General features: G+C 49.5%; 4 protein-coding genes across 4 annotated transcripts; 2 read left to right on the plus strand and 2 right to left on the minus strand.

Annotated features, from left to right (window-relative positions):
* Positions 1–2146: 2146 nt before the first annotated feature.
* On the plus strand, positions 2147–2788 carry BKA55DRAFT_689673 (uncharacterized protein; the record flags this gene model as incomplete). The annotated part of the gene is made up of 2 exons (XM_046199381.1): positions 2147–2366; positions 2421–2788. 2 exons carry the CDS (start codon positions 2147–2149, stop codon positions 2786–2788), a joined length of 588 nt encoding a protein of 195 aa, XP_046050416.1.
* A 709-nt stretch (positions 2789–3497) lies between these two features.
* BKA55DRAFT_510647 (uncharacterized protein) lies at positions 3498–4491 on the minus strand (the record flags this gene model as incomplete). Its single annotated transcript, XM_046187628.1, has 2 exons — positions 3498–3558; positions 3593–4491. The coding sequence occupies 2 exons, from the start codon at positions 4489–4491 to the stop codon at positions 3498–3500; spliced, it is 960 nt and encodes a 319-aa protein (XP_046050417.1).
* A 190-nt stretch (positions 4492–4681) lies between these two features.
* BKA55DRAFT_614259 (uncharacterized protein) lies at positions 4682–8648 on the minus strand. The gene is made up of 4 exons (XM_046196695.1): positions 7921–8648; positions 7584–7874; positions 6618–7535; positions 4682–6571 (listed from the first exon to the last, which is right to left on the minus strand). The coding sequence occupies exons 1-4, from the start codon at positions 8241–8243 to the stop codon at positions 4999–5001; spliced, it is 3105 nt and encodes a 1034-aa protein (XP_046050418.1). The 5' UTR covers positions 8244–8648; the 3' UTR covers positions 4682–4998.
* Positions 8649–10092: 1444 nt separating this feature from the next.
* BKA55DRAFT_355066 (uncharacterized protein) lies at positions 10093–10425 on the plus strand. The gene has a single exon (XM_046185817.1). The coding sequence runs from the start codon at positions 10149–10151 to the stop codon at positions 10371–10373; it is 225 nt and encodes a 74-aa protein (XP_046050419.1). The 5' UTR covers positions 10093–10148; the 3' UTR covers positions 10374–10425.
* The last annotated feature ends 1147 nt before the right edge of the window (positions 10426–11572 follow it).

Consider the following 11572-nt stretch of genomic DNA (forward strand, 5'->3'; position numbering starts at 1 on the left):
GTATACGAAACTCTTTAAGCTCCAAGTTATAACTCAGCCTTCTCCTTACAGTTATTAACGGAGATTCGCCGTGTCTCAGATTACCATCCAAGGCAGACCAACCAACACGACATATATAGAGTGTGGCATGCAAACCCGAGCTGAGATGGTTGCATACAGCTATTTTAATCGCTGCAAAAACCTCGTCTGCCCCTGGAAAACTCACTGACTACGCCGCACAACCGCTCGGCGGAGGGTGTGGTGTCGGTCGTCACCGTCGTCTCATGGTGCAGGAGGTGGGCATATAGTTGACGACGCATAAGTACATTATGAAGATTGAGATCTCTTGTGCTACATAAATTATTCACGCCTCATAAGTTCAGCTTATGTTTAATCAGATCTGAATCTCATGATTTTTAATGGGAAATGCTACCGCAACGGTTCGTCTTTCATGCATGTCGCCAAGTCGGCAACGGCGGATATTGTCCACATTTTTTACGATCAGACCATTCGATTCTTCCCGCGTAAGAGATCCGCTAACAGTTCTTCTCCAGACTCTTGCTCAGCTCCTCCTGTGCCTACTGTCATACATAATCCACCTAATTATTACTCCTGTGCTGCAGAGCCTGCTAGAAAATTCGGACACTCCCGATGCACACGCATGTGAGCCTCGGCGTGGCGGTCGAAAAGAGCGGTTAATTCGAGCGCATTTGTCCAGTGTAGGAAGGCAGTTGGTCAAGATCCCTGCAAGTCTGACAGGGTCCCCTTTTATTCCCGGCTACAGGGGTGTGGTGTGAGTGTGGGTGGTGTAGAGTGTGAGATGCGGGGGAGTTTGGGACACCGTGCACTACAGAGTAAGTAAGTGAAGAGTGAAGAGAGGAAGAGAAATCAGGCATTGACATTGGAGAGTTGGCCAAAGACAGAGGAACTAGCGGTCAATTCTTGTCTGGTAGTAAGCCATAACATGTCAAAATGTTATAGTTATGGTTGTTGATAAGTAATAGCAGTCAATTGACCTACCATCAACTCTAGTCGTAACTGTCAACCATTAGCATCTTTTGTTCCTGCATCATTGGCGTCCCATCCCCAAGTTTTTTTGCTTGCAATGGTTGCCTCATCGTCAAACCTGTTTTCTTTGCCTCTCTTTTCCTCTTTTAGTCGTCCTCTTCCTCTTCGGCTTTGCCGCTCAAGTCGGGCCTAGTTCCAAGTTCCCCATCAATCGGCCCTCGGATACCCTTGCTGTTCAGCATGTGACTTGGCCAAGTTCAAGTTCAAAGTCCCCGTTGAAGGATTCTTTTAATGGCCACGCCAATCAACTTTTGCAATTGTCAAGCATTGATCCATTGAAGCTTTTTACCCCGGAGATCGTAATAATAAATCTTAATGGCAAAAAAGGGGAGCATTGTCCAATATCCGGGGGTGGATCGGAATCTCCAGATTTTTTTGCTTCCACTGAACTAGACAGTTCGTCCATGTTCTTTTTCGAGCTCAATCTCCGAAAAGTTCATTCTTTGCTGAAATCTCTCAGACTTGCAACTTCACATGCCCCAAGCGCTAGACCCATCTCCGCATCTCGCCCCCGGAGTTTGGCATCACCCCTCGTCGATCTATTCGGCCGTGTGTATCGAATCCGGAAGCCCGCCCCGCTCTCACGACGGCATACCAAAGGCTCATGCACGCCCTCAGTTACCATAGCAAGAATAGAAACCCATGGCTCTTTTGCCTAGCACCCCCTCCTAGTAAGAGTTCCCTGTCCTGCTTCAACCTCTCATTCGTCCACTTCAGCTCCGGCTCGTCGCAGCGTAACCCGACCCCCCCGAGTCCACCCACACTAGACTCCAGAAAGACGAGGATCAGAAACAAGAACAAGAAGTTGACCTGCAAGTCTGCAGGAAAAGAGGCTGGTCTTCCCTGTAATGGTTAACGGGCAACGGCACCGTGACGCTCTAACCAAGTTGAGTTGACTTGTTGATTCCCTTTCCACCTTCAGATACATAAAGCCTCTTCTCATCCATCTCTCAAGCTTCTTCTTTCTTTTCCTCCTCATCCACTCGCTTCCATTGGACCAATTCAGCATCAGCTCAGCCTTGCCTCATCACACTCGTTGTGTCTTCTCGCATATCAACAAGTTTATCTCAACTTAAGACAACCAAAAACAATCTTCAAGATGAAGTACTCTTTCGCTATTGCTGCCCTCGCCGCCGCCGTCTCGGCTCAGTCCCTCGGCGACGTTCCCAAGTGCGCTATTCCTTGCCTTGACGATGCTATCGCCAGCAAGACCAAGTGTGACAAGACCGATCTCACCTGTGTCTGCAAGAACTTCGACGATGTCCGAAGCGCCGCTACCTCTTGTGTGATCACCAAGTGTGGTTCCGACGTTGCCATCAGTAAGTTCTAAACTCTCCATACTTGATAGACTATCACATACTGACTCGCCTTAGACGAGGTTCTCCCTGCTACTGAGAAGCTCTGCGACAACCCTGCTGCTGGCAGCGGCTCCGAGGAGTCCTCCAAGGCTGACACCACCAAGGTCGAGACCTCCACCAAGGTCGTCATCACCACCAGCGCCGTTGCCGTCGAGACCACTGCCGTTGAGACCACTGCCGCCGAGGCCACCACTGTCCCTCCTGTCGTTGAGAGCAAGACCACCGCTGTTCCCCCCGTCATCGAGACTCCCACCACCAAGTCCGAGGCTGCCGGCAGTGCCACCAGCACTCCCGCTCCCTCAGGCGTTGGCGAGAACAGCGCTGCTGGCCTCAAGGGTCTCGGTGCCATGGCCATGGCTGCCCTCATGGCCCTTGCTCTGTAAATGGAGTCAATTATGAGCGCCAATTTCCTCATTGTGAAAAAACTTCTCAGTTACACGTGAGATGAGAGGCATTGTTACGAGTTGAAAGGAAAGTGATGAGGAGGAATGGGATATGTGTACATGGGAATTGGATTCGAATTTGTGATTGGAATCACGGGTTAATAATTAATGGTCTTGAACCACCAGAATATAGCAAATATACCAGTGACACTTGTCTCATTTCTCTGCCTTCATTGATCGTGAATCGAAAGCTATGAATCAACAAAATGAGATAGTCAGAATCATACCACCAAAATCATGATCTAAACCCCCATCATCCGAGTAAACACTCACCTTGTAGAAGTAGTCCAAGCAAAAAACATGACTAGTCATCTCCAAGTAAAGTGGTCGACGTCTGTCGCCGTTTCTGGCAGCACCGGGGCCCAAAAACCTTACGCGGCCTCATGCGGGGAGTGCAGCAAGCGATGTCACGCCGTAAATAGACAAGGCCAACCATTATGTGGCTGGAAATATAGTTTCGATCGAGATCCAATGGAAAACATTTCTATTATGCATAAGTTTCGTGGCAAACTTGTCTAGTCTTTGGAGTCAGCTTCGTGATGTTCAGTTATGGGCCAATGCTCACTGTACACGTCTATTATTGTTTGTCAAAGGCCTTGAACAAAGACCGAGGTCTCGTATTCTTGACCCGAGTTTGTTTCACTTCGTTTCACTTCTTGGCTGCTTCGATCTCTTCGACCCAGCCGGAAACCCTCCTCGCAACTTCCAAGCTCGCATCTGAACACATTAGCAACCGCCATAAACGTTCCAATCATCAACTTACCCTCTCTCGTGCAAAAAGCGTGAGGAATATCTCCTTCATCCTGCACAATCCTCGCTTTATCTCCTCTCTTCTCTATAATGCCCTTCCTCTCAGCATCGTGAATCCAATGGTCTTTCTTGGCATAGAACAAAAAGAACTTTGGTACTCCATTCTCCTCTCCTGTCGTATCCCATAGATCATCGTTCCATTTCTCCTCAGTTATCATCTCCAGCTCCGTCAAGCCAAGATGAACTGCCTGCAACACGCCATCTCTGCTCTTCAGCCATCGTGCAGTGATGTCTGCGCTCGCGGGCGTGAAGCCCAGAAGACGTTGAACAACCCACGTCACGCTTGCGACACTTAAGAGGCCGAGGAGAAGACGTGCAAGTAAACAAGCTGCGGTGTCGAGGAAGGGAATGAAACGACGCAACAACTCGAACTGTACACCGTTGGACGACCGAGCGAGGTGCGTAAGCGTCGGACATATCAAAAATCCATGTCGAAGATTCAGATGCGGCGCTCGCTCCGGATTCTTCATATGGCGATGAAAGATCTCAACAGTGATGAATGACCCAACAGAATGGCCCATGAGAATCACAAAGTCGTAACCTTTTCCTTTAGCAGCAACGATATCATACATACCCTCAATCTGGCCCTCCAGATCCCAAGGTTTGTTTTTTGAACTGAATGGCTCATGGTCATCGTCGCTGAAGCCAAGCAAATTTGTGCCGTAGATATCATAAGCAGTGTCTGTCTCGATCTTGTCCAAAAGGCCGCGAACATGACTGAGGAAGTCGGTGTAGTATTCGATGAGGCCTGGGTTACCACAGATGTAGTGAATGATGGCTTTCTGTTGAGCCCCTCTAGAGCGCTCTGAGGGCAGCCATATTTGGGGCGCCATTGTATGTTGCTGAGTTTGGTGAGTGTTAAGGTGAAGCTGTGACAATAGAGATAAGGGATGATGGAATCCAGTGGCGGAGTTTTCGACTAACCCGAGCTACCCGGTAGCCAGATAACAAAACTTAACAACTACATAAACATCCACATGGTTGGACTGAATGATGTCGTTTGTGCAATTACGCATAACATATCTATCGATATAACTTATCGTTTAGTAATTAGCACTAAGTTGGACGTCAAATACTGCATTTATCGAGACATTACACCAAATCTCACACGGACAGCTCTTAGATCATTAAGCATATTCGACAGTCATGTTCGTTACGGCACTCAGGTTACTCAATCATTAAACAATAGGCCAAGCCAAACCAATGCATCAAATCAGTCCCAAACTCCAACCCATGGCTAGCACCATGCCTTGAAACTGCACTCAGGAGCCACTCTAGAAATGCTTCAGCCAAATCTCGCAGGTTCCGACCATGCTCGTGTACTATCACTCTATCCTCACTCAAACTTTATGGGTCTTGCGTACTTCTACAAGCCCAACATTCTTCTTGGTGACTGCCGCCCAAGTCGGCATGAACTTGAGAAGCTCGTCAAGAGCAGGGATTGTTCCAGGCGTGTTGGCATCACTGTAAGCACAACTGACCGTGACTTCAAGACGATCAGCTGTCTGTTCCGCTGACCGCACTCTCAATTCGTGGTCTCTCTTTGACTCGATTTCCTCCTGATCCTCCTCATCTGGTGCGGAAAGAGCATTTCGCTCATTCAAGTACAAGTTCAATGTCCAGGGTCGATCTCGATCGCGGCGCCAGAGCTGGACGCTGCTGAAACCCTCTGAAGGGAACTTCCCAAAACGAGGATCTCGTGGACCTGCACCATCCACGGCGAATCCATAGATGGGTCGTGATGTGCGAACATAGCAAAGCCTCGTGTCAATGGCATCAATTCGAAGTCGTGCCTTCGTTCCATCGCTGCCATATATCGTCTCAACTGAAATCAAATCATCAGGAGTCTTATTCCTGTACAGCCTGGGTGTCAACGACGAGGCATCATATTGGCAATCTGCTAGATCTCGTCCAACAGCTGGCTGACACTTGATCTCCTGGCCCAAAGTGCTCGGTAGGGTGCTGATGACAGATCGCGCATATTCCTCAAGTCCTACGATGGAGACCGTGTTGGTACTGTTGTCCAAGTCGATGACTTGTTGGAAGTAAAACTTGAAACGGTTACTATCGGAAAACGGGAATGCGACCAGGTTGTAGATGAAGGTTCCAGCGAAAACACAGAAGAGGAACAGCGGAATATGGTGAGTGACACGGTGGATGAAAGGCGTGAGCGGGAGCAACAAGAAGATGCTCAAAATGCCCAACGACAGGACGGGAACAAGGAGGCTACCCCCGTCAGCACCTGTCATCTGGGTAGCAGACATCACAACCAGGCCAATGTTTCCAAACAGGATCACAGGTATGGGAGTCAGAAAAAGGAACTGGAGAATCCAAGTCCACGTAGGAAGGCGCCCAGACCAACTCTGCTCATGCTCGAAAGGCTGGTATCGTCGCATACTAGGCGGAGAGGGTGAGTTTTCGGCAACCGAACGTCGATACGTGTTGGCAAACGAGGTCGGGGCATTGGAGCCATATCCTGATTCACCGGCTCTAAGCGGCGTAGTCTCGGTAGCATCCTCAGATTCGTCCTCGTCATCCTCTGCCTCAGCATGAGCATGTTCACCCTCTGCCTGAGGTCTCGATTCATGCTCATTATCGCGGCTAGAAACATCACGCGCCTGATGCGCGTCGTGAAGCTGCATGGCAAAGTCGTGCTTTCCAAGCAACGCGAATTGCTCCAAAAGAGAAATGAGCAGGGCAAGGAAAATGGCCGATTGGAAGAACACAGTGGCATAAAGGGCACCAATGTGCATACGGTCCTCTGCCACAGCACACACAACTTGTACACCCCAACCAAGGGCAAAGAGCCACATCAGAACAAAGCCTCGATGAAGTGCACTGGGGCGAACAAAGCTGGATCCACGCATGATGAGCCAAAACGAGAAGTAAAAGATGGAAAGAGTCATAGACCACCTGAAAGATATTAGCTTGTGAGTTCTCCATCGCAAAAGCCACTTACACGGCGTATCCGCTACTGTAAATAATCAGAGGATTGAACTTAGCAATCAGAAGAGTAGATGCAATAGTTAGTGCTCCAGCAAAAGCGAGGGCGAATGGAAAGCGGAAGAACCCCTTCCAGCCACCCAGCACAACTGGGTCATCGTTAATGTCGTGATGCATCTTGATGTCTCTAGCAAAGAAGTAGTATTTATCCTTGCGTGCCAGGATGTACGTAAAGGCAATTAAGATTAGTGGCGTGGCGACAAGAAGCGTCAGAGACCATGCAAAGAGCCCTCTAAGCGCGAACACGACCCAAGCAGCACCAAAGATATCGAACCAGACACCCTCGGCTTGCTTGCCGTTCTGAACGAGATCAGAGTTGCCATCGGAACGATCACCGTTGAAGATGGTGCCAGTCGTCTTCGACAGGTGCTCAGTCGATGCGAGAGCAGCCGAGAGCATGTGCCAGATGCTGTTAACAGATGTGTGCCGTGTATCGTCCTGGTTGGTATGGTACCGAGCGCGAGGCTCATAGAAAGCAATGTCAAGTCCTCGCTGTCCGAAGATATCTGCAAAGATCTCGTAATCGGTCGCGCTCTTGATTACACCTCTCTCGAAAGCATTGGCAGCAACAACGGATCCCAGCGGATGGGGGCTCTTGGAGTAGGCCTTTGCAGCCTGCAAGTCAGTGGTACGGAAGAGCAGCGCACGGCCTCCAGCTCCAGCGCCTTCGAGGTTGACGAACGTGTGAGTAAAATGCAACAAGGGACTGTAGCCGAAGGCTCTGGCGCCAAGCAGTCCATCCTCTTCGGCGTTGTTGAAGAGCAGAACGATGCCGTTCTTGGGTTGACGTCCTTTGAGTGTGAAGTAGCTCAAGAGCTGGAGCATCGACACGCAGGACATACCATCGTCGGTGGCACCATAACCAGTGGAAACGCTGAAACATTGTCAGTTGAAGAAACGCGACATCTTGTTTATCACATACGAATCAAAGTGGCAGTTGACAAGAACACCGCCTTGGCCACGGAACTTCTTGTACTTGGATTCATCACGCCACCATTCACCCTCGGGATCGTCTTTGCCGTGGATGTAGACATAGTAGTTGTTGCCTTCAAAGTACTGTCCCAACCATGTTCCCTTGGAAATGTTAGAGCCCATGCGTCGAGCAGTGTTGTAAGTCCAGGAAACGTTGGAAGTTCTGTCATCGAAGAGCGTTGCTCCACGAGGTTTAGCTTCAGCTGTTACAAGCGAATCATGAATCTCCATAGCAGATGTTCTACTCATGTTAATGATGTGCGTATGAGAGTGCGACAGAGACTGACCTCGAGTGCCATTCTACACCACCAATCTTTTCGGTAGTATAGGACATATCATTGCGATCGAGAATCTCCTTGGTACGGTTAATGAGAAACTCGCGTACTCGGTCATTTTCGTGACTGTTGTAGGGATGATAGGCGCGAGTGATGGTTTGTAAATCGAGCCATGCCTCGGTCAAGTTGAGACCCTGATACAGCGACCGATCAGCCGGAGCTGAAGGAACAGTTTCGTGAACCCAAATGAGAGGAATGAACAGAGCGAGATATATAACAGTCGTCCAGAACGACACAGGCCCTGGCCGGAAGGCAAGAGGATTCTTAGCCCTCATGATGAGATGATGATTTGGTTTGAATTGGAGCTGAGGTAATCCCAGGTGACGCGCCCACGTCAGTGCGTCGCGAAAGAGAATAAAGCCTAGGTAAAAAGTATATGACGATTAAAGTTGTAGGATCATGATCAGGTTTCGAGTCAGCGCGTGGTAGTGCAAAGGCTGAGAATCACGAAGAAAGGAGCCAAGAAGATGAAAGATAAGACAAGACAGTTGAGGGAGAGTACGAGATGGAAGAGGGATCTAGATCAGATGACTCCCCGTCATGGAAATGAAACAAGAAGGCACTGCACAAGACACCTCAAGAACGCGACTTCCTCTGCGCGTCGTAGTCACCTCACTCAAGTGCACCAAAACTGGAAATATCGTCGAGCACTAAAACGAGATGAAGTTTGTAGAACTTGATGAGCCAAGGTGAGGCAACTGCTGCTGATTGCGTTGCTTCCATTCCCTTGTCACATGGCCCAAGCTCCCTGTTCCGGGAGGTAAAAAGATACGTACAATGACGCCAGAACCACTGCAATGCGGGGTCTACGCATGTATGAGCTGCATTAAAATAGTTTACGTGCATAAACAGGGCATTTCACAATTGGAGACTTCTTCAACAAGGTCACAGTAACAGGAGACACAGATCATAACTAAAACGACTCAATTATCAAGTACAATTTGCCTACGCGATTAGTTCCATGCTTTTAATGAATTCTCTTGCAATAAACAAGCTAAACATCAAAGCTCGTTGATATAAAGCAGTAAAACGCAGTGTCGTATTGCATTCAGTGGTTAGTTCGCTGCCACGTTAGAAACGATCGCTTATCCTCCGTTGTCGGTATTCGGTTATAGAACGATTCTTATAAACTATAGTCGAGGTTTAAAGCTGTGTCAGAAAGCCTCTCAGAACCAAAGAGCTTCGTTAGTCTGCTCATTTAGGCGCCGGGAGGTGGAGGAGGCGGAGGTTGATCACTGGGAGGTGGTGGCGGGGCGTCTCCAGAAGGCGGAGGAGGGGGAGGTGCAGCTCCGGCATACTGCTGAATGAAGGCGTTAATGTCTCCAAGGCCTGGGGGAGCACCAGGAGGAGGAGGAGGAGCATTGCCAGGAGCACCAAGACCAGGAGGAGCACCCATTCCGGGGGCAGCACCGTAAGCACCATATCCAGGATAACCAGCATACCCACCCTGAGTTCCAGGAGCCTGTTGCGCCCATGGAGCAGCGGCACCTGAGGCACCTGCGTAAGCTTGACCGTAGTAGCTATCACCACCGTTACCGCCGTGATGATCTTCGTTGCGACCACCGCGATCTTTAGCCCAGGGAGCTGCCGATCCACCTTCGTTAGAATCCTGGTTGCGACTGCGCCATGGTGCAGGACCACCAGTTGGACCTCGTTGCCAAGGCTTCGCGTCTCCGTTCTGAGCGCCAGGGCCGGCCTCGATACGCGCAGGAGCTCCAGAAGACCCTCCACCAAGCTCTTGCATGAGTTGCTAATGTCTGTTAGTATTGTATAAGTAGGAGAAACAGTGGTTTTCTTACCTCGTATTCACGGTCAACATCATCTCCGCCACCGATACGACCAGCAGGGCGAGCACCAGCATCGTTGTTGCGCCAGCTAGCACCACGCTGTCGGTCGGGACAATCGCGAGCCATATGGCCAGCGTTGCCACAGACGCGACAGATAATACTAGCAGTGTAGTTTTGTTTCTCAGGGCAGTCGTACTTGCGGTGGCCGATCTTGCCACAGTTCTGGCAAGCCTGGTTCTCGTCGTCTCGGAGGGTACCGTTGAGCGCAGCGAGTTCTCGGAGCTGGTTTCGCTTGAGTTCGTTCTGGCCTTCAGGAATGGACGCAGCCTGGGTAGTATTAGTATAGAACTTGTAGGGCTTCAGAGGCGACTTACAGTCTCAATGACGTTGTGAATGAGCTTCTTGGCCTTGTTGACCTTCTCTTCGGTATCGGCCATGATGAGACAGTGCAGATCTTCTTCCTGGTTGCTTGCGTGCGCGGCATCAGACCGACCCTTACCCTCCTTTACGGAGCCCTTGCCACGAATGGCGATCTTGGCACCTGAGTCTCCCTCCATTTTCTTCAGAGTGTTACCTCGAGGTCCGATAAGTAAACCAACTTTAGTACGAGAGAGCTAGTATTAGTGTCTGATTCGCAAAGATTAGATGAACGTGTAAGGGTTAGTCCATTCGATGAAGGACCAGGCCTCAAAACACCACCGAGGGTGTGATGGTGAGTCTGATCAAACTCCAAAAGGAAAACAAAAACAGGGGATAATTTTGGTAAGTAGGGTTAAAGGGTTAGCAATCATACTGAAGTTAATTTCCGGATAATCGTTAACAGGAACATAGACCTTCTCCTGAGTCTTAGTAGGTCTACGATAGTCCTGTGGCGGGTGGTAGTTAGGAATGGTCTTCATGGCCTTCTCGATGAGCTTGTGGCGCTCATCTTCAAGTCGCTTTCGGTATCGATACTCTCGGGTGTTGATACGTCGACCGTGGTTGTCGTACTGAGGAGCAGGAGAAGGCGATCTGTCATGAGTTAGCAGTGAAGGAGATTATCAAGAAAGAAAAACTTACCGATCGCCGTCAGCTGGGACGACATCGTCGATGCGAAGCTTCTGAGAGATTTCCTCGATACGCAAATGCAGCGTGTAGGCCTCAAGCTGTTCACTTGTCATGTTGGACAAGATAGCAGTGGGCAAGCCCATGAGGCCAGCCGCCTTGTTCTCGGATGCATCACCCCATCGGTTTCGCTTCTTTCGTCGTCGGGGTCCATCAGCTTCGCCGCGAGGCTCGGGATCGCGTCCACGCTTCAAGTCGCGATCGACTCCAGCGTCGCCATTAAACTCCTCCTCATCATCTCCAAAGCGACGCTTCCCAAGGGGGATGTTGTTGGAACCAGTGATTCCTTGGCTTCTCCACGACATTTTCGAGCGATACGCGATCAAATGTTTGATACGCTGAAGAAAAGGTGTATGATGGTCCAGAAAAGAGCTGGACTTTCGTTGTGGGTGTCGAAAGTTCAAATTGGGTGCCTTGGTGCTTTCAAATGATCTGGGGCGATTTGACGGGTCGGTGAAACACTCAGCCGGATATCCACGTGACTTACCTTAATGAAGACAAGACCAGCGCTGTCACCGAAGGAAACGAAGGGGTCTATATACTAGTGAAAATTTAAAGTAAGTTGTCTTCTGGGAACAGGTATAATAATGGCATTTTGCCACGGGTTTATTGGATATTAGGTATATAGTTTATGCTCCTTGAAGAAGTGTAAAATATGGTTTTAGTTTCGACAGGTTGGCCTTGATCTCTCTCATTGAGATATCAGCCAAGGT

Source organism: Fusarium redolens (genome assembly GCF_020744475.1).
Source record: "Fusarium redolens strain MPI-CAGE-AT-0023 chromosome Unknown BKA55scaffold_7, whole genome shotgun sequence".
NCBI lineage: Eukaryota > Fungi > Ascomycota > Sordariomycetes > Hypocreales > Nectriaceae > Fusarium > Fusarium redolens.

Excerpts from the sequence above, each read along its gene's own strand:
- BKA55DRAFT_614259 (XM_046196695.1), bottom strand. The coding sequence starts at position 8,243 with ATGAGGGCTAAGAATCCTCTTGCCTTCCGGCCAGGGCCTGTGTCGTTC. Across the intron at positions 7,536-7,583 it reads GTCAACTGCCACTTTGATTC|CGTTTCCACTGGTTATGGTG; the intron begins GTATGTGATAAA and ends ACAATGTTTCAG. Across the intron at positions 6,572-6,617 it reads TACAGTAGCGGATACGCCGT|GTGGTCTATGACTCTTTCCA; the intron begins GTAAGTGGCTTT and ends AATATCTTTCAG.
- BKA55DRAFT_355066 (XM_046185817.1), top strand. The coding sequence starts at position 10,149 with ATGAGCTTCTTGGCCTTGTTGACCTTCTCTTCGGTATCGGCCATGATG.